The 20,219-nt window shown below is 36.5% G+C and overlaps 1 protein-coding gene across 2 annotated transcripts in view; it reads left to right on the top strand.

The window, feature by feature from the left end:
- The window catches only part of COL4A5 (collagen type IV alpha 5 chain), a 250,423-nt gene that overhangs the window by 119,070 nt on the left and 111,134 nt on the right, over positions 1 to 20,219 (top strand). For both annotated transcript variants that reach the window (XM_045995411.1, XM_045995412.1), the window contains exons 4-9: positions 6,512 to 6,556; positions 13,386 to 13,430; positions 13,516 to 13,578; positions 15,826 to 15,879; positions 16,224 to 16,250; positions 18,847 to 18,927. In XM_045995411.1, coding sequence (XP_045851367.1) covers positions 6,512 to 6,556; positions 13,386 to 13,430; positions 13,516 to 13,578; positions 15,826 to 15,879; positions 16,224 to 16,250; positions 18,847 to 18,927 — 315 coding nt within the window. The remainder of the gene's footprint in view (positions 1 to 6,511; positions 6,557 to 13,385; positions 13,431 to 13,515; positions 13,579 to 15,825; positions 15,880 to 16,223; positions 16,251 to 18,846; positions 18,928 to 20,219) is intronic.

A 20,219-nucleotide genomic window follows, 5' to 3' on the forward strand; every position in this document is an offset into this window, starting at 1 on the left:
CCAGTGGGGACACATACACAGTGCTGGTAATAGGGGTCAGTGAGCCAGAAGTCCCTTTGGTGGGTAGAGTACTTGAGTAGAATTGGAAAAATTTGTGTAGGGTGAGCACAGTTATGGGGAGTAGGAGGCCGCCACTACTGAGGTCAAAATAGGCCCAGTGGCACATCCCATTTCCTTTATCCAAGATGCTTCAGTTAATCCCATCTCAGAAAGGAGCAATATTACCTGTGAGGAGGCATTTTGTTTCTGTAGTCTCAGAGTCCAACTGTGGGAACATCAGGTCCAGTGTAATAAGGTTGGGGTATCTGAGGTGCTAAAAAGTTCCGTGTTTAGAGAAATGTCCATTTGTTATCTTCAGTGGCACAGCAGTAAGGTATTTATCTATGGAATTGAATGATGGGTGACATACTCAGCAGTTTATCAAATTCAGACTGGTGGCAGTTTCCTGGGACAGGTATAGCAATGAATTTGGTGAGGTAGAAGTCACATAGGCTATTCTGTGGGAGAGAAAGATGAGAGGATAGATCCATATAGTCTTTCTGTCCTGTACCCAGGCTCATGGATCCAAAGGTTCTGTTGTCCTATCCCCACTGACTGCAACACAGTTAGTCGCTCCTCTACCATTAGTGAGGGTAGCATCTTATGTGCATGTTAAGATAGGGAATGGGAAGAGAACATAGCAAATATTAAGATTTGGAGAAGTTCCTGATTTTCTAAAAATAGTTCTTTCTGTTGGTTGTCCTTTACTTTCTGTAGTAGGTAGACTGGTGAACTGACAATGAAAGGGCCAGTTCTGTTCATTTGCCTAAAAAGGAAAAGTAGTCTAAAAAGCTTTTTTTTCCTAATCTTATTTCTTGTAATAGTGGTACATTATGTTACTAGAGTATTGAGATGAAATGGATACTCATCAGGTAGTCTTTCCAATAAAGGAGGACATTAATTTAAATCCATAAGTACTTTTAAACATTTAACTATATCAGACTGTAGATTGGGGGTGTGTGCTTGGGCATGACCTCTGAGGAGGTGACAGTACATCATGGTAGTTTTGTTAGATTCAAGAGCAGAAGGGACCTGTGCTGAATTTCCTGAGTGGAACTTTATGTATGTGAAGGAAAAAGCAAGACTCTAAATGACTGCATAGAAGTTAAGTAGATGGGACATTTAACAGAATTTCTTAGGGCTAATGAAGTGTAAAAACAGCAGAATGTTTCTTGTGTACCCAAGAGTGGTACAGAAATAGTAGAGAGATCTGAAAGAGTCAAGTGGTTGGAACTGAGCACCAAGTCAGCAGTAATCCATACATACTACTGGTGTGGGACATCTCAGTAATTCCAGCTTGGATGGGACTGTCCCACCCTTCAACAACTTGGAACTCCCTACATTCTCCATAATTTAGGCACAACATTACGAAAATGAGGTGGGGACTTCAATCAACTGAGGTTAAATTTCAGTCATGTTAGTGAAGTGCGTGCTTTGAAAAAGAAATTAAGCTGAACCATAAGAAAATGAAGTGACATTTCTTGCACCTGAGTTTGCCCAGGAATAAGGGCTAAGTTTCTTGTGTACCATGCTTATTGAGAGGTAGCACTTGTAATAAAGATTTGTGGCAGTTTAAAAAAAGTTAACTACATCCAAATCCCTTTAAAATAGTGTAGCATTAACTAGAACTATTGTACAATAGTACGATAATTTTTTCAAGGTGTGGTGGTGTGCATTTTAGATTTAGAAAGTATTCCAATATTTTGGTGTGATTCCATTTTAATATCTGTATAATAAGAAGGCTGTGCTACTTTCTAAACTTTTGGGATTCTAAATTTGAAATACTTTGTGACTCTACCACCAGTATGACTTCATGCTTCCCAGCATAGCTGAATTTATACTTGTTATGTGATTCAGTGTTCTAGTATGTGCATATATATATATATTAACATATATGCCCAGTCAAAAATTTCATAGGATTGTTCTTTAATCTTTATATTCTTATATATGAAAGTAAAGATATATTAAACAAATACATAAATAGGAATGTATAGATAAAATTTTCCAAAGGATTTCTGTTTTCTTAAAAACAAAATTTAATTAATTTTTGATAGATAATATATTCACTTTATTGAAAATAAATTAACATAATATAAGAAGGTACATAGTGAAAAATATTTCTTTTCCACCTATGAACATCAGCCACTGAGTTTTACATATCCCTAATAGGTACCAATTTCTAATACTTTTTTTTAATGATTTTATTTATTTATTTGACAGACAGAGATCAGAAGTGGGCAGAGAGGCAGGCAGAGAGAGAGAGAGGAAGGGAAGCAGGCTCCCTGCTGAGCAGAGAGCCCGATGCGGGGCTCGATCCCAGGACCCTGGGATCATGACCTGAGCCGAAGGCAGAGGCTTGAACCCACTGAGCCACCCAGGCGCCCCTCTAATAATTTCTTGTGAATATATTTAGTGGTTTTTATGGATATGCATGTAGATACAAATATATATATGCACACACATGCTCATATACACACAGACACACTTTTACCTCCCTTTCTTTATAAAGTGGTAGCATAGTCAACATATTTGACCTTTGCTTTTCATGTAAAGCACATTTTAGATACCACATATCAGTATACACAGAACCTTCTCATTATCTTTTATAACTGCATTATATTCCGTTGTGTATATAAACCATAATTTTTTTTTAAAGATTTTATTTATTTATTTGACAGACAGAGATCTCAAGTAGGTAGAGAGGTGGGCAGAGAGAGAGGAGGAAGCAGGCTCCCTGCTGAGCAGAGAGCCCGATGTGGGGCTCGATCCCAGGACCCTGGGATCATGACCCGAGCCGAAGGCAGAGGATTTAACCCACTGAGCCACCCAGGTGCCCCTAAACCATAATTTTTTAAGCCAGTCCCCTATTGATGATCAGTTAGATAATTTTCAGGTTTTTTTCTTCTACAAACAGCACTACTAAGATGTACAATTTTAATAGACTTCCTTTCCCCCACGAGGGATTATCTCTTTACTAGAAGTGATATTGCTAGCTCAGAGGGTACATATATTTATGTATTTTTACGGATACTGCCAAATTGCCCCACAAGAAGTTGTATGATTTATCCTTGGTTCAGCAATATACAAGAAGAGTGATTTCCCTATATAGTCACCTGCCGGTATCATGAAATTCAGCTTTTTGTCAATCAGATAGATTAAAAATGAATGGTCTCTCAATGCTTTTAGTTTGCATTTCTCTTATTAAGAGTGAGATCAAGCATTTTTTCATAGGTCAAAGAATCAGTTATGTCTTCTGTGAACTGTCTTCTGTGATCTTTCATTTGCCCATTTTTCTACAGTATTCTTGGGGGATTTATGTGTTAATGAGCTATTTATATATTAGGGTGATTACCTTTTGTCTGTGTTGTGAGTTGCAGTTATTTCCCCTAGTTTGTCATATCTTTGCGGAGTATGTGCCTGTGTCTGTGTGTGTGTGTCTGTGTGTGTGTATTTATGTGTCTCTGTGTGTTTCTCAGGGGTCCTTTGTGGCTTTTGGATTTGAGTAGGAAATTCCTTTCCCACTGAAAGATTATAAAATAACTTTCTCATTTTTTTCTTCTAGTATTTTAATAGTTTCATTTCTTCATGTAAATATCTATTTCTAATTCATTCTTGTGTGTGGTTTGTTATATAGGTTCCACCTATATTTTTTTTCCAGATGTCCTCACAAATGTGTCCCAGTGTAAATTTCCCCATTGATTTGCAGTGCAGCTTTCAGTATAAATCAAATTCACATGAATTATGGACTTGTTTTTAGACCTTCTATACTCTTTCAATGATATGCTTTTTCAAATATCAGAACAAAACTCTTTTAATTATTGATTTATTATGCTGTATTTTTGTATCTGACAGGGCCAGTTTCCCCTTATTGTTCTTTTTTTTTTTCCAGAATGTTCCTCAGTGTCCTTACTTATTTTTCCATATAAACTTTAGAGTTGCCTTATTCAGTTTGAAAAAAAAACTCATATTATTTCTATTTTTATTGTGTCAAATTTTAACAAAATTTGTTGAGAATTGACCATTTTTTTATGTTGACTCCTATTATCCAAGAACATAGAATGTCTTTCCATTTATTTTCATCTTCCTTTTTGAACTTCAAAAATGTTTTAAGCTTTTCTTCTTATGAATCTTGTACATTTCTTACTAACTTTATTCCTAAATATTTTACCTCTTTTTGCTATTGTAAATTGCATATTTTCTTCCATTATGTTTTCTAACTAGTGGTTAATATTTAAGAAAGCTATTTTTTTCTCATATTAATTTTATATACAATTACACTGTTATCTTTCTGAATTACCTTACTGATTATAGTAGTTTTTCATGTAATTTGCTTTGCTTTCCTTGAATGCAATCATATTATTGGCAAATAGTGGTAGTTTTGCCTCATCCTTTCCAATTTTTATACCTCCGTTTTCCTCTTTTTTTTTTTAAAGATTTTATTTATTTATTTGACAGATAGAGATCACAAGTAGGGAGAGAGGCAGGCAGAGAGAGAGAGAGGAGGAAGCAGGCTCCCTGCCAAGCAGAGAGCCTGATGCGCGGGGCTCGATCCCAGGACCCTGGGATCATGACCCGAGCGAAAGGCTTTAACCCACTGAGCCACCCAGGCGCCCCCTTCCATTTTCCTCTTATTTAACTATATTGGTTAGGACAACCAGCACAGTATTAAGGAATCTTTGTCTTATTTCTGCCCTTAGTGGAAAGATGCAAAAAGATTCATTAAGCAAACAGCCTTCTGGTTGTTTTAAAATAGAATTAGATTTACTTTAATCTCCTTAGAGATGCATCTGTTGTAGAAAGAGTTCATTATTAAACTTTCTAAAAAGCAGGGTATAGTAGGCAGAATAATATCTATCCCCTAATGATGTCCATGATATAATCCCCAGGACTTGTGAATATGTTAGGTTATAGAGACAAGCAAAATTAAGATTGCAGATGGAATTAAATTTTCTATTAAGCTGGTCTTAAAGTAAAGAGATTATTCTGGATTATCTGGGTGGGGCCACTATAATCACAAGGGTCCTTTAAATGTGGAAGAGGGAGACACAGAAGAGTCAGTGTCAGATTGATACAATGTTAGAAAGATTCATTCAACCATTGCTGGCTTTGAAGATTGAAGAGGGCCATGAGTTGAGGAATGCTGGCTGCTCTAGAAACTGGAAAAAAGGAAATGGATTCTCCTCCTAGAACCTCCAAAAAACAACAGGGTTCTGCCACAGAGACCACTGCCATACTTCTGACTTCCAGAACTCTAAGATTGTATTGTTTTAAGCCACTAAGTTTGTAGTAATTTATAACAGTAGCATAAGAAACTAATACACCAGATAACCTTTGTTCCAAATGAAAATTTTTATGGAAGCCCCACATAAAACATAGGAATAGAGCTGTGCTGTTGGAAGGAGGGCTGTGACATAGGCTTCAAGGAACCTCCAGTGGAACCTCTAAGGTTATGAGTTGTGTAATTCAGAAACCACTTGTGTAAAGCAAGATGTCCCAGGTTAATAAAACCTATGTAAAAGCTTCGGTGGTGGCCTACTAGCTATATACTCCACTGAAATGCTCATCTTTTGGAGTAGAATTAGGTTTTCTTTATTCCATTAAAAAAACTAGTTAATAAAAACTTAATGAGGCAAGACTTAAAATTCTCAGCAGTTCAATTGTAATTTAGAAATGGGTACATAGATTAACACAGAGGTGGGCAGACCTCTTTTTCATGGAGTCTACAGAAAAAATTTAGAAAGTCTATGGCTCGTTCTTTCCTGAGCTCTGCCAGTAGAAAGTGCCTTATAAAACAAAGCTAAGATTTAAAACGGCAGACTCAAGAGCAGCACATATTTGAGCTCAGAAATGATGCTATTTGGGGCACTTGGGTGGCTCAGTCATTAAGTGACTGCCTTAGGCTCAGGTCATGATCCCAGGGTCCTGGGATTGAGCCCCACATCAAGCCCAACATCAGGCTCCCTCCTCGGCGAGCCTGCTTCTCCATTTTCTGCTCCCTCTGCCTGTGCTCCCCCTGCTGTGTGTGCGCTCTCTCTGTCAAGGAAGTAAATAAAATCTTAAAAAGAAAAGAAATGATACTCTTTATTACCAGCATGGCAAGCAGATTGACACAATGTAGAAACTGCCCAGATTTTCAGCTTGTATTTGGGTTATGCATGAATGATTTGAGGAGTATCAGTACCACTATTTCATCTTTGTTTTGTATGATTTTCAGGGTTCACTTTACAGATACAAAGTTTCTGTTACATGTCAGCAGTTTTATTCTCAATAAGTGAAGACCTTTCTTTTTTTTTTTTAATAACTTACCTCAGTGCTTTCAGTCTTAATGATAAATGCTTCTTTCTTAGGTATGTAAGTTTCTCACTTTCACAAAGATTCACAAAAATTTAAGTCTCTTATTGTTATAATGTAAAATTAGTTATTTGAGGGCTATTTTTGGAGAAACAAGAACTAAATATATTGTGTTTTTCAGGGTGATGATGGAATTCCAGGGCCACCGGGACCAAAAGGAATCAGAGTAAGTGATACTTGCTGTATATCAAAAGTTTTGTTGGTCAAAACAGAGAAAAAGCAAATGAAGTGTTGTGAGACAACTGAAAAAGACTCATATTAAAATGCAAAGAGAGGGGCGCCTGGGTGGCTCAGTGGGTTAAGCCTCTACCTTCGGCTCAGGTCATGATCTCAGGATCCTGGGATCTTGTCCCACATCGGGCTCTCTGCTTAGCGGGGAGCCTGCTTCCCCCTCTCTTTCTGCCTGCCTCTCTGCCTACTTGTGACCTCTCTCTCTCCCTGTCAAATAAATAAATAAAATCTTAAAAAAATAAATAAAATAAAATGCAAAGAGAGAAATATAGTCTTTAAAAAGTTAAATATAAGAGTTGGTATATGTCTACAATTAGTCTTTCTTTAGTATATTGGTAGTTATCTATGTATCCAGATGTCTGCTTAAATTAATGTAAGATTTTAAATTAGTTTATGGATAAGAAATACAAAAGTGCTAAATTCTAACAGTTTATCAATTTATTAAAAACATGTATCATACATTTAAACCAGAACTTCCCAACCATGTGATCTCAGTCCTCTGGGTTCAGAGGGGCAATCACCTTAGGTTGTGTACCCTTCCTCGTGTACCATCTACAAATATTATAATTTTCTTTGTTATCTTGAAGAGAGTCAGTTTGGGAAGCACTAATTTAAACTACTGTGTTAAAAAGTAACTACTGTGGAAGTATACAACATTTTCTCAATTCTAAGATGTATAACTTTTCATGTTAATGTTCTGAAAACCAGGATTTGTCTCAAAATGGAAGTGCACATTTAGAGTAATTTTTCTGAAAAGCTTTTAGGTTGACATATATCTTTCAGTGTGTTTCAGAATTGGGGGAAACTAGTTAAAAATAGCCCTGGCTTTTGGAAAATCATATTTAACTTTTCTGAGCCTCTGGTTCTTCATTTGTTAAATTAGAGAGTTAAACAATACAATCTCCAAGTGCTTTTTAGCTCCAAAATTCTGTGTTCATAGATTGACAAGGCCCTTTAATACAGGTATAAAGTACATGAGTGATGACATAACATATTTATTTATGTGACAAAGACAGTTAAACATTCTGATCCCTTGATCTCCAGAAATTTAGTAGCTGTACAAATTTTACATAAACATTAAAAACATTCTGTTTGCTGTATACTTCTTGACAACATATAGTTTGTTGTGCTACTCATGCCTGGTGTTTTTTAGGGAACTGGATAAACAGGAAAGAAACTCAAAACTTTGTCCATTCTTTCAGTTCCTATTTGAAAGTACCTGAGTAGTCTATGTCCCTCAACGAGAACTTCAGAAGTACTTAGGAATAGGTAGCCTGATAGTTCCTCATCCTTGCATCTCAGCCCATAGGCAATCCTGACATCCAAATTTTAAAAGACTTACTATGGAAAATTTTAAGCATACCAAAATGTACAGAGAATAGTGCAGTGAATGCCCATGTGCCCATCAGTCATCTTTAAATGTTGGCAGCATCTTGGCGAGGATGCGGAGAAAGGGGAACTCTCCTACACTGTTGGTGGGAATGCAAGCTGGTGCAACCATTCTGGAAAACAGCATGGAGGTTCCTCAAAATGTTGAAAATAGAACTACCCTATGACCCAGCAATTGCACTACTGGGTATTTACCCTAAAGATACAAACGCAGTGATCCGAAGGGGCACGTGTACCTGAATGTTTATAGCAGCAATGTCTACAACAGCCAAACTATGGAAAGAACCTAGATGTCCATCAACAGATGAATGGATAAAGAAGAAGTGGTATATATACACAAAGGAATACTATGCAGCCATCAAAAGAAATGAAATCTTGCCATTTGCGACGATGTGGATGGAACTAGAGGGTATCATGCTTAGTGAAATAAGTTAATCGGAGAAAGACCCTGATATGAGGATATGGAGATGCAACATGGGGGGTTAGGGGGATAGGAGAAGAATAAATGAAACAAGATGGGATTGGGAGGGAGACAAACCATAAATGACTCTTAATCTCACAAAACAAACTGGGAATTGCTGGGGGGAGGTGGGGTTGGGAGAGGGGGAGGGGGGTTATGGACATTGGGGAGGGTATGTGCTATCGTGAGTGCTGTGAAGTATGTAAACCTGGCGATTCACAGACCTGTACCCCTGGGGCTAATAATACATTATATGTTTATAAAAAAAAAAATTGGAAGGGGAGGCAAACCATAAGAGACTATGGACTCTGAAAAACAACCTGAGGGTTTTGAAGGGGCGGGGGTGGGAGGTTGGGGGAACCAGGTGGTCGGTAATAGGGAGGGCACGTATTGCATGGAGCACTGGGTGTTGTGCAAAAACAATGAATACTGTTACGCTGAAAAAAAAAGTTGGCAGCATCTTGACAAGTTTGTTTCATCTATACCCCACCACTATTTTGGGGAAATATTTTTAGGTAAATTCCTCTTATCATTCATTCCACCAATGAATACTTCAATATGTCTACTGATAGCCACATGGCCAGTATACCATTATTACATCTCAAAATAGTAGCAATAATTTTTCAAATATACTTCAAAACTCAGTCCCTATTAAGATTTCTGTGGTAGATGTCCTTTAACAGTAGGTTTGTTCAAACCAGGATCCAATCAAGTTCCACATATTGCATTTGGTTGCTGTGTTTCTTAAGCCTCTTTTATTATGCTATTGGAGAAACTGGGTCATTTGTATTATGCTTCATTCTATGTTCTGGATATGACTGTTTCTTCGTGATGTTATTTATTTCTTTTTATATATTTTTAAGATTGTATTTATTTGAGAGATTTGAGAGCGAGTGAGTGAGCGCGCGCGTGCGAGAGAGAGAGAGAGAGAGAGAGTGCACGTGCATGTGCATGAGTGGGAGGAGGGGCAGAGGGACGGGGAGAAGCAGACTCCCCGCTGAGCAGGGAAGGGGATGCTGGATTCAATCCCAGGACTTTGGGATAATGACTTGAGTCGAAGGCAGATGCTCAACTGGCTGAGCCACCCAGGCACCCTCATGATGTCATTTTAATTGTTCATCTGTTCCCATATTTCATGCAGACTGGAGGTTACCTTATAAGAGGTACTAGAGAACTTTCTGGGGATATAGAAAGATCTGTGTACTTAAGATTTGTGCATTATACTATACATAAATTATACTGCAAAATATGAAAGAAAACAGAAAAAGAATACTATATACATAGTGCTGCATACTTACTATTGAATTACATCTTATGGCACAAACATATGTTATCCCACTTTTTTGATATTAGGCTTGATCAGTCGTCTCAGGTATATGAGCCTGATTTTGCCATCAGAATTTCTCATCAACTTTCATCTAATGGTTTAGTATTCATTGGTGATCATTGCCTAGATCTATGTTTTGTTCAGAGTTGCAGAATGGTGATTTTAAAAATTCTATAAATTGGGGCACCTGGGTGGCTCAGTGGGTTAAGCCGCTGCCTTCAGCTCAGGTCATGATCTCGGGGTCCTGGGATCGAGTCCCGCCTCGGGCTCTCTGCTCAGCAGGGAGCCTGCTTCTCTCTCTCTCTCTCTCTCTCTCTGCCTGCCTCTCTATCTACTTGTGATCTCTCTCTGTCAAATAAATAAATAAAATCTTTAAAAAAAAATTCTATAAATTATTTATTAGCTAGAATTCTAATTTATCAGCTGGAATTCTAATAGGGTAGTGAGATAGTACACCAGCAACTTTGAGTGATGGTCAGGAAGGTTTTAAGAATTTGTTATCATTATAAACACATGGAATTTATGGGACCAGTCACTTATACTCATTATTCTTTTTGAAGCCAAAATTATCCTATCTTTGGCTTGTGGGAATCCCTTTAAGTTGGCCCCTGTCCTGTGTCCTTTTGAAAAAACTGTATTGATCTTTGATAACTTCCTTGCTTTCTGACACAGGACTCCTCAGGCTCATTTTGTACATTTCCTCTCCAGATCTGAAATTGGCCATGTATCTGATTCTAGGCTCTTTTTAGTAAAACATATGATTTAGATACCATAGTCTAATGTTAGGGGTTTTCTTTGCTACTGGTAGTCTATTATAATTTTGGTGTCTTTTCAGTTGACAGAGTTAAGAAAAAAGTATTTTCTAAAGAGAAAAAATATCATGAGTTTATATTATTACTTCCAATTGAAACTTAAAGTGAAAAGAGTTCATATACTTTCTCTTTCCCCTGCCACCTTCCCCTCCCTTTCGTGAAAATCTCGATTCCTAATAACATTAATATAATTTATTATTTTCTTTATCCTACAGTATACCTATGATAGCTTCAAAATAGCAATTTGCAAGTGAACAAAATAATGATTTCAATTTTAGTAGTAATAACAGAATTCTTAAGTGCCATTATTTCTTTGCTATTCTTTTTTCCTCTTTGAATTGACTGGTTTCACTAAGAAAGTACAGGTGAAATATCTGTTTTAAAGGTACTTGAAGTAATTTTTTTCTTTGCATGGTTTATGTCAACAACCAAATATATATTAAGTTCATTGTTTCCCATTTGTATTCAACTTTTAATAGTTTTCTCTTTTTACCTCTTCTTAATTGTTATTTTTAATTATTTAAAATATTTACATTGTTTTCTAATAATGGTATAGTCAGAGATGCTTCCCACCCATTCTTGCCATCCCTCCATTGTTTTTCCTCTTGCCTCTACCTTTTTCCCACTAGACGTAATTTTTTTTAATTTTTTATTTTTTAAATTTCTTTTCAGTGTACCAGAATTCATTGTTTAAGTACCACACCCAGCGCTCCATGCAATACATGCCCTCCATAATACCCACCACCAGGCTCACCCAACTTCCCACCCCCCGCACCTTCAAAACCCTCAGGTTGTTTTTCAGAGTCCGTAGTCTCTCATGGTTCATCTCCTCCTCCAATTTCCCTCAACTCCCTTCTCCTCTCCATCTCCCTATGTCCTCCGTGTTATTTCTTAGCTCCAGAAATAAGTGAAACCATATGATAATTGACTCTCCTGCTTGACCTATTTCACTCAGCATAATCTCTTCCAGTCCCGTCCTTGTTGATACAAAAGTTGGGTATTCATCCTTTCTGATGGAGGCATAATACTCCATCGTGTATATGGACCACATCTTCCTTATCCATTCGTCCATTGAAGGGCATCTTGGTTCTTTCCACAGTTTGGTGACCATGGTCATTGCTGCTATGAACACTGGGGTACAGATGGCCCTTCTTTTCACCACATCTGTATCTTTGACATGAACAGACACTTCTCCAATGAAGACATACAAATGGCTATCAGACACATGAAAAAATGTTCATCATCACTAGCCATCAGGGAGATTCAAATTGAAACCACATTGAGATACCACCTTATACCAGTTAGAATGGCCAAAATTAACAAGACAGTAAACAACGTGTATTGGAGAGGATGTGGAGAAAGGGGAACCCTCTTACACTGTTGGTGGGAATGCAAGTTGGTGCAGCCACTTTGGAAAACAGTTGTGGAGATCCCTTCAGAAATTAAAAGTAGAGCTTCCCTATGACCCTTCAATTGCACTACTGGATATTTACCCCAAAGATAGATGTAATCATTTTTATAATTTTTTGTTTATCTTTTCACTGTTTTGTGTCTCCACCCTTCTTATAAAAGTGTTGCATATTATATATGCTACTTACACTTTGTTTCTTTTACTTAACATTGTGTCCTGGAGATTACTACATATTTCAGTGCACAGAAATCTTTCTCATTCTTTTTAAGGGCTGCATAGGTTTACATTATGTGGATGTACCATAATTTATTTAGTCATGCCCATATTCCTAGTGTTTAGTGATAATTATGGTTATATGGTGATTTCTTTTAATTATTTTTATTAACATATAATGTATTATATGTTACAGGCTGTGAGCATCAGGGGTACAGGTCTGTGAATCATCAGGCTTATATATTTCACAGCACTCACCATAGCCATTTCTCTCTCTCTCTCTCTTTTTTTAAAGATTTTATTTCTTTATTTATTTGAGAGGGAGGGAGAGAGACTAAGAGGGACAGAGAATGCATCCATGAGCAGGGAGAAGGAGAAGCAGGCTCCCCAATGAGCAGGGAGCCCAACGTGGGGCTCAGTCCCAGGACTTGAGGATCATGTCCTGAGCTAAAGGCAAATGCCCAACCTACTAGTCACCCAGGTACCCCTATGTGGTATTTCTAAACTTTAGTTATAACAATTCTGTAATCAGTAACCTTAAAATTCAGATTTTATTTCATAATTTCTAGTGTACCTTTGGGGTAGGTTCTCAGAAGTGGGTTGCTTCAAAAGGTAAAACCGTGTAATTTTGCTAGCTACTTCAAATTTCTCTCCATGATGTTTGAATCCCATTAGCTGTGTGTAAGAGTACCTCTTTCACAGAGTCTCACCTACAGAGAATATTGTCAAACTTGTATTTTTGCGAATTCTGATAGGGAAATTTGAAGAATTTTTGGAGTGATCACACTGATGTTCGCAGGAACAGATATATTTGCCACTTACCCATCCCCTGCTAAATTCAGTATTCATCACAAACGTGGGACAACCACTTTATCTTTTAGGAAAGACATTTATTCCATGAATTTGCCCTCTCCTTCTAAGTGCAATGAAGACAGTGCAAATAGGAGTTTTTTCAATAGTTTCCAGGGAAGAGACTTTCAAATACATGTAGGAGGGTTTTTTTTTTTCTATATAGAAAGCGAATGGTAATCATCATTGAGACGCATTTGTCCATTGCTATTCTAAATGTACTTTTTGTAACTCCCTTAGGTAGGATATAATTTTATTCTTACTGATTGTTGTTTGGTTCAAGGAATTTCTTTCTTATTATAGGGTCCTCCTGGACTTCCTGGATTTCCAGGGACACCAGGTCTTCCTGTAAGTAGAATTTGGCTTTTTAATTGAAAATTCCTTCAAAAGTATTCTAAGAAATATTATATATGTGTTATAACCCTTTTCAAAGGGAATGCCAGGCCATGATGGGGCCCCAGGACCTCAAGGTATCCCTGGATGCAATGGAACCAAGGTGAGATTTTTTTTCAACTTAATCTTAGGCAATATACTTGATAATAATAGAATTTAAAGTTTAAGGAAATCAGTATGAAGAGTATTAGAGATATTTTAGCTTTACATCTAAGACATATATAGGATATGTTTTGTGTTAAAATTTTCAATATATTGAAAGATCAATAATTCTTTAGACATGGATAGTCAGCTGAGATATTGCATTGGATTGAAGATTATTTACTGAATCCTATTTTGACTTTAGTGTAAAGTAGGATGAGAGTTAAAAAGGAAATAGGGTATATAAGTTTCAAATATTATGTTAGTTGTTAAGAGTAATACTTAATGAATGTCATTCATTACCTTTGCCTTTTTTAAAACTAGGTACAATGTAAGTTTTCAAAAATTCATGTTTTTGAAATTTTTTTACCTTGCCTAATAACTTAAGAAAAATCGTAAAAATCTACCTGTAATACAGGACATTAACTTTTACTATAAACTATTAGTTTCAAAATGTAAACTTTTCTCCATCAGCTAAAATGATGAATTTAATATTTAAAAAGAAAAATAAAACCTTTCATATGAAAAACTTTTTCCAACCCACTTTTCTTACCTTTCATCAACTGTTTGAATTTATTATAGAATGATAGCAAGGATAAAAAATGAGAAAAATTTGCTTTTTTGACAGATTGTTTATTATAGCCTCTATTCTTATTCCCTTGCTTTTCTCATTTTCCTGTCTATTAATGCAATGTTTTTATTTTCTATATATCCTTTTGGCATTTTCCATTTTGCACATGATGTTCTGTGGAATTGTTCATGAAATATCCTCGATCCTTCTAACTTAATGGCATGTGTCAGATGTTGTATTAGGGTACATATTTAAAATAACTTGAACAAACTATTTTGCATTATGGAGACTGTATTTTGTGATAATTGTTGCAATATATACGTGAAGGCAATAAAATTATTTTTACCTCCAATATTGCTCCAGGTCACTGTGACCTTTGCCAACAACAACATTTTTGGGGAATGGGGATTTGTGAGGCTTACATGAGTTCTTCATTTCAGCTGGGGCAGCCTTACAGTGACAGGACTAATGTGGAGTAGTTTGCATGGAACATTGCTTTTAAAGTGGGCTACATTCTTGTGCCTATTCTGGTTATTTGTTTATTTGCCAGCATGCCTTGAGCAACAAAAAGACCACTAGCCAAAATTTTAAATTTGAAGACCAATGTATCCACAATGCATATAGTCTGCTATATGATGAAAGGGATCTTTTCTTTCTTTTTAAAAAGCAGCACCTTAGCAGATCTCATGATTAGTTTATGTGTGAGGCCCCCTATTATGTGAGCAACAAATTTTTAAATGGAATTTATTATGTATACTTTCAGATTAATATTTTTTAATATTGCTTACTATGAAACTAATAGAATGAGCCCTAGAGATGGAATCAGAATATAAGGGTTCTTTTGTTTTCTGTCTTCTAAATTTGATGTACACATCTCTGGGCCAGTTTTTTACATATGTAAAAAGTGATGGAGAGAGAAATACTGGACAAAGTAACTCAAAAGTCCACAGCTGTAATAATCTTACTCTTTTAAGCTTTTGAGAAGGATATCTCTAGGATTACCATAGCATGTAGGTATTAGAAACAAGGCTGCACTGGGGTTCTTCTATAGCAATTTTACTTTTGTTTTCTAAACCAAGTGTCCATATTAGTACTTTACAATAGTGAGTGAGAAAAATTGGGTGCCTAGAAAACATAATGACCTGCAATTGCCAGAACTATTGCTGTTATTGTCCTTTTGGTGATATTAATGGCATTCTTTCTTACCATCTTTTCCTCTTTGCAAAAATTATTTGAAATAGCTTACAATAAAAGAAAAATGCGATAGGGCAGTTAAAATAAGAATCTATATAATGCATGGGCAGGAAATTGAGATAAATCATTAACTATTAAATGTGATGATGGCCAGGAGTCTTTGGTGTGATCATCTCAAAATGGATTTGTCAGAAGGAAATGACTGGGGTAGAAGATTTTTTCTTTATTTCTGATTAGGATTGATGAGTAGGGATAAAAGTATCTTAGAAAGCTGAACTGGTATGGACAGTTGATATTGAAGTAATTGGAAAGGGGAGGATAATGAGTTTTTGGCAACCTGGCATGTTTCAGAAAGACTTTTACAGGAATCTTTTCGACAAGTTGTTTGTTGGTATAGTTATGCTTTGTTTCTTGTTCTTCCATACTCTTATTTTTAACTCCTAGGGAGAACGTGGATTTCCAGGCAGTCCCGGTTTTCCTGGTTTACAGGGTCCTCCAGTAAGTTATACAATTTGAGATTATAATGAACACAGGAATTGACAGAAGCAGAAGCGTAGAAAGTGAGCTCAGTCCATTCGTGTGGAGCAAAGTAGTACATTGAAAACTAGTAAACTATAAAAAGATTCTTTTTAAAAAGAAGTTGGTAATACAGCTCTGTGCTGGGTAAAAGCAAGGATTCTGTTGTATTTAATATAAATATCATCTTTATGTATCCTAAGATACTGTTTACTTAGAATGACCCTACAGCAATCTATTTAATTGACTGTATTTGGAAAGCAGTGTGTTCTTTTGCTCGCACCCCTCTCATATATATAAAATAATCCTTTTCTTTTTAATAATAGGGACCTCCTGGGATCCCAGGTATGAAGGTAAGCATCTCATACTAGGAAAGTAAACATTTTGAATAAGATATTCAGAAAGCATGCAGCTTCAATCAGATAATGTCTCTTGACTTCTGCCTTAAAACAGATGTTTCTACAAATTATGTGATTACCTAGAAGCCCTCCTTAAGTAATCTCCTTTGTTCCATGGAAGTATCTTCTATGTGCTGATACACTTGTAAATGTGTATATCAGACTCAATTTTCTTTTCTTCTTTTTTTTTTAAGATTTTATTTGAGAGAGAGAAGGAGCTTGAGTGGGGGTAGGGGCAGAGGGAGAGGGAAAAACAGACTCCCCGCTGAGCGGGGAGCCCAACACCAGGCTTGATCATAGTACCCTGGGATCATGACCTGAGCTGAAGGCAGACACTTAACTGACTGAGCCAGCCAGGCGCCCCTCAAGTTTCTTCTCTGATACTTTCAGTTCCCATCACATCTGGGTGCAGTTAACCATCTGCTCCCTCTAGAAATGCTCTTTTTCCCTGACTTCTGTGACACTACCCTTCCATGATTTTTCTCCTATATCTCTTTGGTCATCACAGTCTGCTATACGAGCTCATTCTATTCTATGTAGCAGGTATCAGGACACAGTTCTGAACCCTTTTTCTCTTCTATGCCTAGCAATATTGTTAAAACTCATGGTATTGTTTACTCTCTAGCTACTGAATACCTACATTTATATCTCTAGACTTTTCTTCTGCATTAGATGCGTGTATTAAACTGCCTCCATGACATCTCTACTCAGATATCTCCGAGACATTCAAATTAACATGTTCAAAGTTAACCCAGACCCCTGAAACCTGAAAGTTAGTATTTACATCTTCTACTCCTTCACAGACCTCCTCATTCCATTCTATCACTAAATACTGTTAATTTTGCCTGTAAAATGTATCTTAAATTCATCTACTTGTCTCCATCTCCAGTGCTACCACACTAACCATATTGACTCATCTGGACTATTACAATAACTTCTTCTTAATTAGTCTTTTTTTTTTTCCACTACTATCCCTCACCTCACAGCTTGACTTATTCTAGATTAAATACTCAAGAATGACCTTTTAAAAACATAAACCAGTAATTTAAACTCACTGCTTATAAACTTTCAAGGACTTCCCACTGCATCTGAGATACAGTCCATATTCTTTTTCAAGACCTGTGAGACCTTCATGTTCTGGACCCTGCTTACATTTCCAGACTTCTCTTTAGACCACTTTTCCCTTGGCTCACTGATCACACTGGTCTGCATGAAGTCATTTGAATGAACCAAGCTCTTCATTTTTGGGGACCTTTGTAGATGCTACTTCAACTACCTAATACTCTTAACCCATTTTTACCTGGCTGACTCCTGATTATCCTTTAGATCTCAGCCTCCATGTTGCCTTCATGGATTGCCTTTTTTCGACTACCCAAACTAATTCTTCCACTATATCTTTTTTTAAATGAAATATATTTAATGTGTAACAGTGTATAAATTTAAGGTATGTGACATGTTAATTTGATACATTTATATATTATGGTTGCCATTATAGCAATAATTAGTGCCTCTATCATGTCACATAATTATCACTTCTTTTCAGTTCTCCACTTTCTTTATCTTGTACCATGTTATTTTTCTCCATAGCCTTTAACTGAACCTTTTGTCGTCTTGTTTACATGTTATGATCTGCATTTCAAAGCCAGTACATTGATACCACCATGAGGACAGAGGTCTTGTTTATCTCCTTCACTACTGAGTATTCAGAGCCTAACAGTTCTTGGAAAATAGTAATAATTAATAAATGTTTTTTAATGAATGAGTAATTGAAGGTACCACAGGCTTTTATTTATTTATTTATTTATTTATTTATTTTTTCAGCATAACAGTATTCATTGTTTTTGCACAACACCCAGTGCTCCATGCAATACGTGCCCTCCCTATTACCCACCACCTGGTTCCCCCAACCTCCCACCCCCCGCCCCTTCAAAACCCTCAGGTTGTCTTTCAGAGTCCATAGTCTCTTATGGTTCACCTCCCCTTCCAATTTCCCTCAACTTCCTTCCCCTCTCCATCTCCCAGTGTCCTCCATGTCATTTGTTATGCTCCACAAATAAGTGAAACCATATGATACTTGACTCTCTCTGCTTGACTTATTTCACTCAGCATAATCACCTCCAGTCCCGCCCATGTTGCTACAAAAGTTGGGTATTCATCCTTTTTTTTTTTTTTAATAAACATATAATGTATTTTTATCCCCAGGGGAACAGGTCTGTGAATCACCAGGTTTACACACTTCACTTCACAGCACTCACGATAGCACATACCCTCCCCAATGTCCATAACCCCCTCCCCCTCTCCCAACCTTACCTCCCCCCAGCAACCCCAGTTTGTTTTATACCACAGGCTTTTAATAAATCGGTTGTACTTCAGTGTATTCTGGCCACTTCCCCATTTCCCTTTACAAGGTACATTTATTCATGTTAATTACTGAGATAGCCTAATCTTCAGAACATTTATATGACAGATTTAATTTTCAGATTTTTTTGTGTGCTCTTGCCTGTTTTCATGTGTTGTAACTGTTACAACTTCCACTGATGATTTCTTTCAGGGAGAACCAGGCAGTATAATTATGTCATCACTGCCAGGACCAAAGGGTAATCCAGGATATCCAGGTCCTCCTGGAATACAAGTAAGTATCCAGTGGTTTTCTTCTTTTCTTTATTTATTAAATCAGATCACAGTATCACTTTTTTTGCTTCAGCCTTTAGTTCCCTCTATTTTAGTTACAGAAATTATCTGAAGTTTGATAGACATTGCATGTACCTCATACCTGAAAATAAAAGAATTCTAGACCAGGGAGAATTTTATAAAGGGCTGCTTTGTTCTATTATCTTTCTATCCAGTTTCCGTGGAAATTTTTGTTTTCGGGTTTGGCAACAGAAAGATACTTCTGTATTCTTTTTCTTCTGCTGTGAGGATCAGTAGGTGGTAAGAGTAGTCCTGATAATTGTAAATGGTCTGATTAAAAATAAAAATTGTAGGACTCTCATTTAAGTTATCAGAAGACATCATTTGTAACAATTAGTTATGTATAAACATATGAACATATTTTGAAGGCTGAAGGAATAAAATTTATGCATGCTGAACATCAAGTATAATCTTTTTAAAAAAGATTTTATTTATTTATTTGACAGAAAGAGACACAGCAAGAGAGGGAACAGAAGTAGGGAGGGTAGGAGAGAGAGAAGCAGGCTTCCCCTGGAGCAGGGAGCCCGACCTGCGGCTTGATCCCAGGACACTGGGATCATGACCTGAGCTGAAGGCAGATGCTCAACGACTGAACCACCCAGGCGCCCCCATCAAGTATAATCTTAAGAAAAAAAGTTATGCTAGTCTATAGATAAAATGCATAAAGAGTGCAGTATCTTTTGAGTATTTATAGATCAGGTAGTCAATTTCTTGAGGTTTATGTTTCACAAAGATTGATCCCTTTGCCAAAAAATATCAGTACTTTCTAATATTTGATTACTAAGATACAGTGTTGGGGAATTTTTTCATTAACTACCAACTCATTCCATGCTTGACAAAACCCATCATGTGCTCTTAAGTAGTCTCAATCTTGCCCTTTATCCCTTATAATTTTTAGTTATGTAATATTTGAAAATGCAGCAGAATATATACAAAATATATGTATGTTATGAAGCAGAGCTACCAAATGAACATCTATGAATCCAAAATAACATTTAAGAGCTAGAACATTTCAAATAATTTTGAATCAACCTGGGGTTTCCTTGACAGTCACAGCCTTCTGCATTTTACCAAGATAGAAGTACCATTTTGAGTTTTCTGTTGCTTCTTAAAGATAGTTTTGTTGTAAATACATGTATCTCTAGAGTGTTTAATTTTCCTTTTAAAATAACATAAAATTTATATAGTTTTCTGTAACTTTTTCTATTTGATATGTATATATATATATATATA

The sequence above is a fragment of the Meles meles genome, chromosome X (assembly GCF_922984935.1).
Source record: "Meles meles chromosome X, mMelMel3.1 paternal haplotype, whole genome shotgun sequence".
NCBI lineage: Eukaryota > Metazoa > Chordata > Mammalia > Carnivora > Mustelidae > Meles > Meles meles.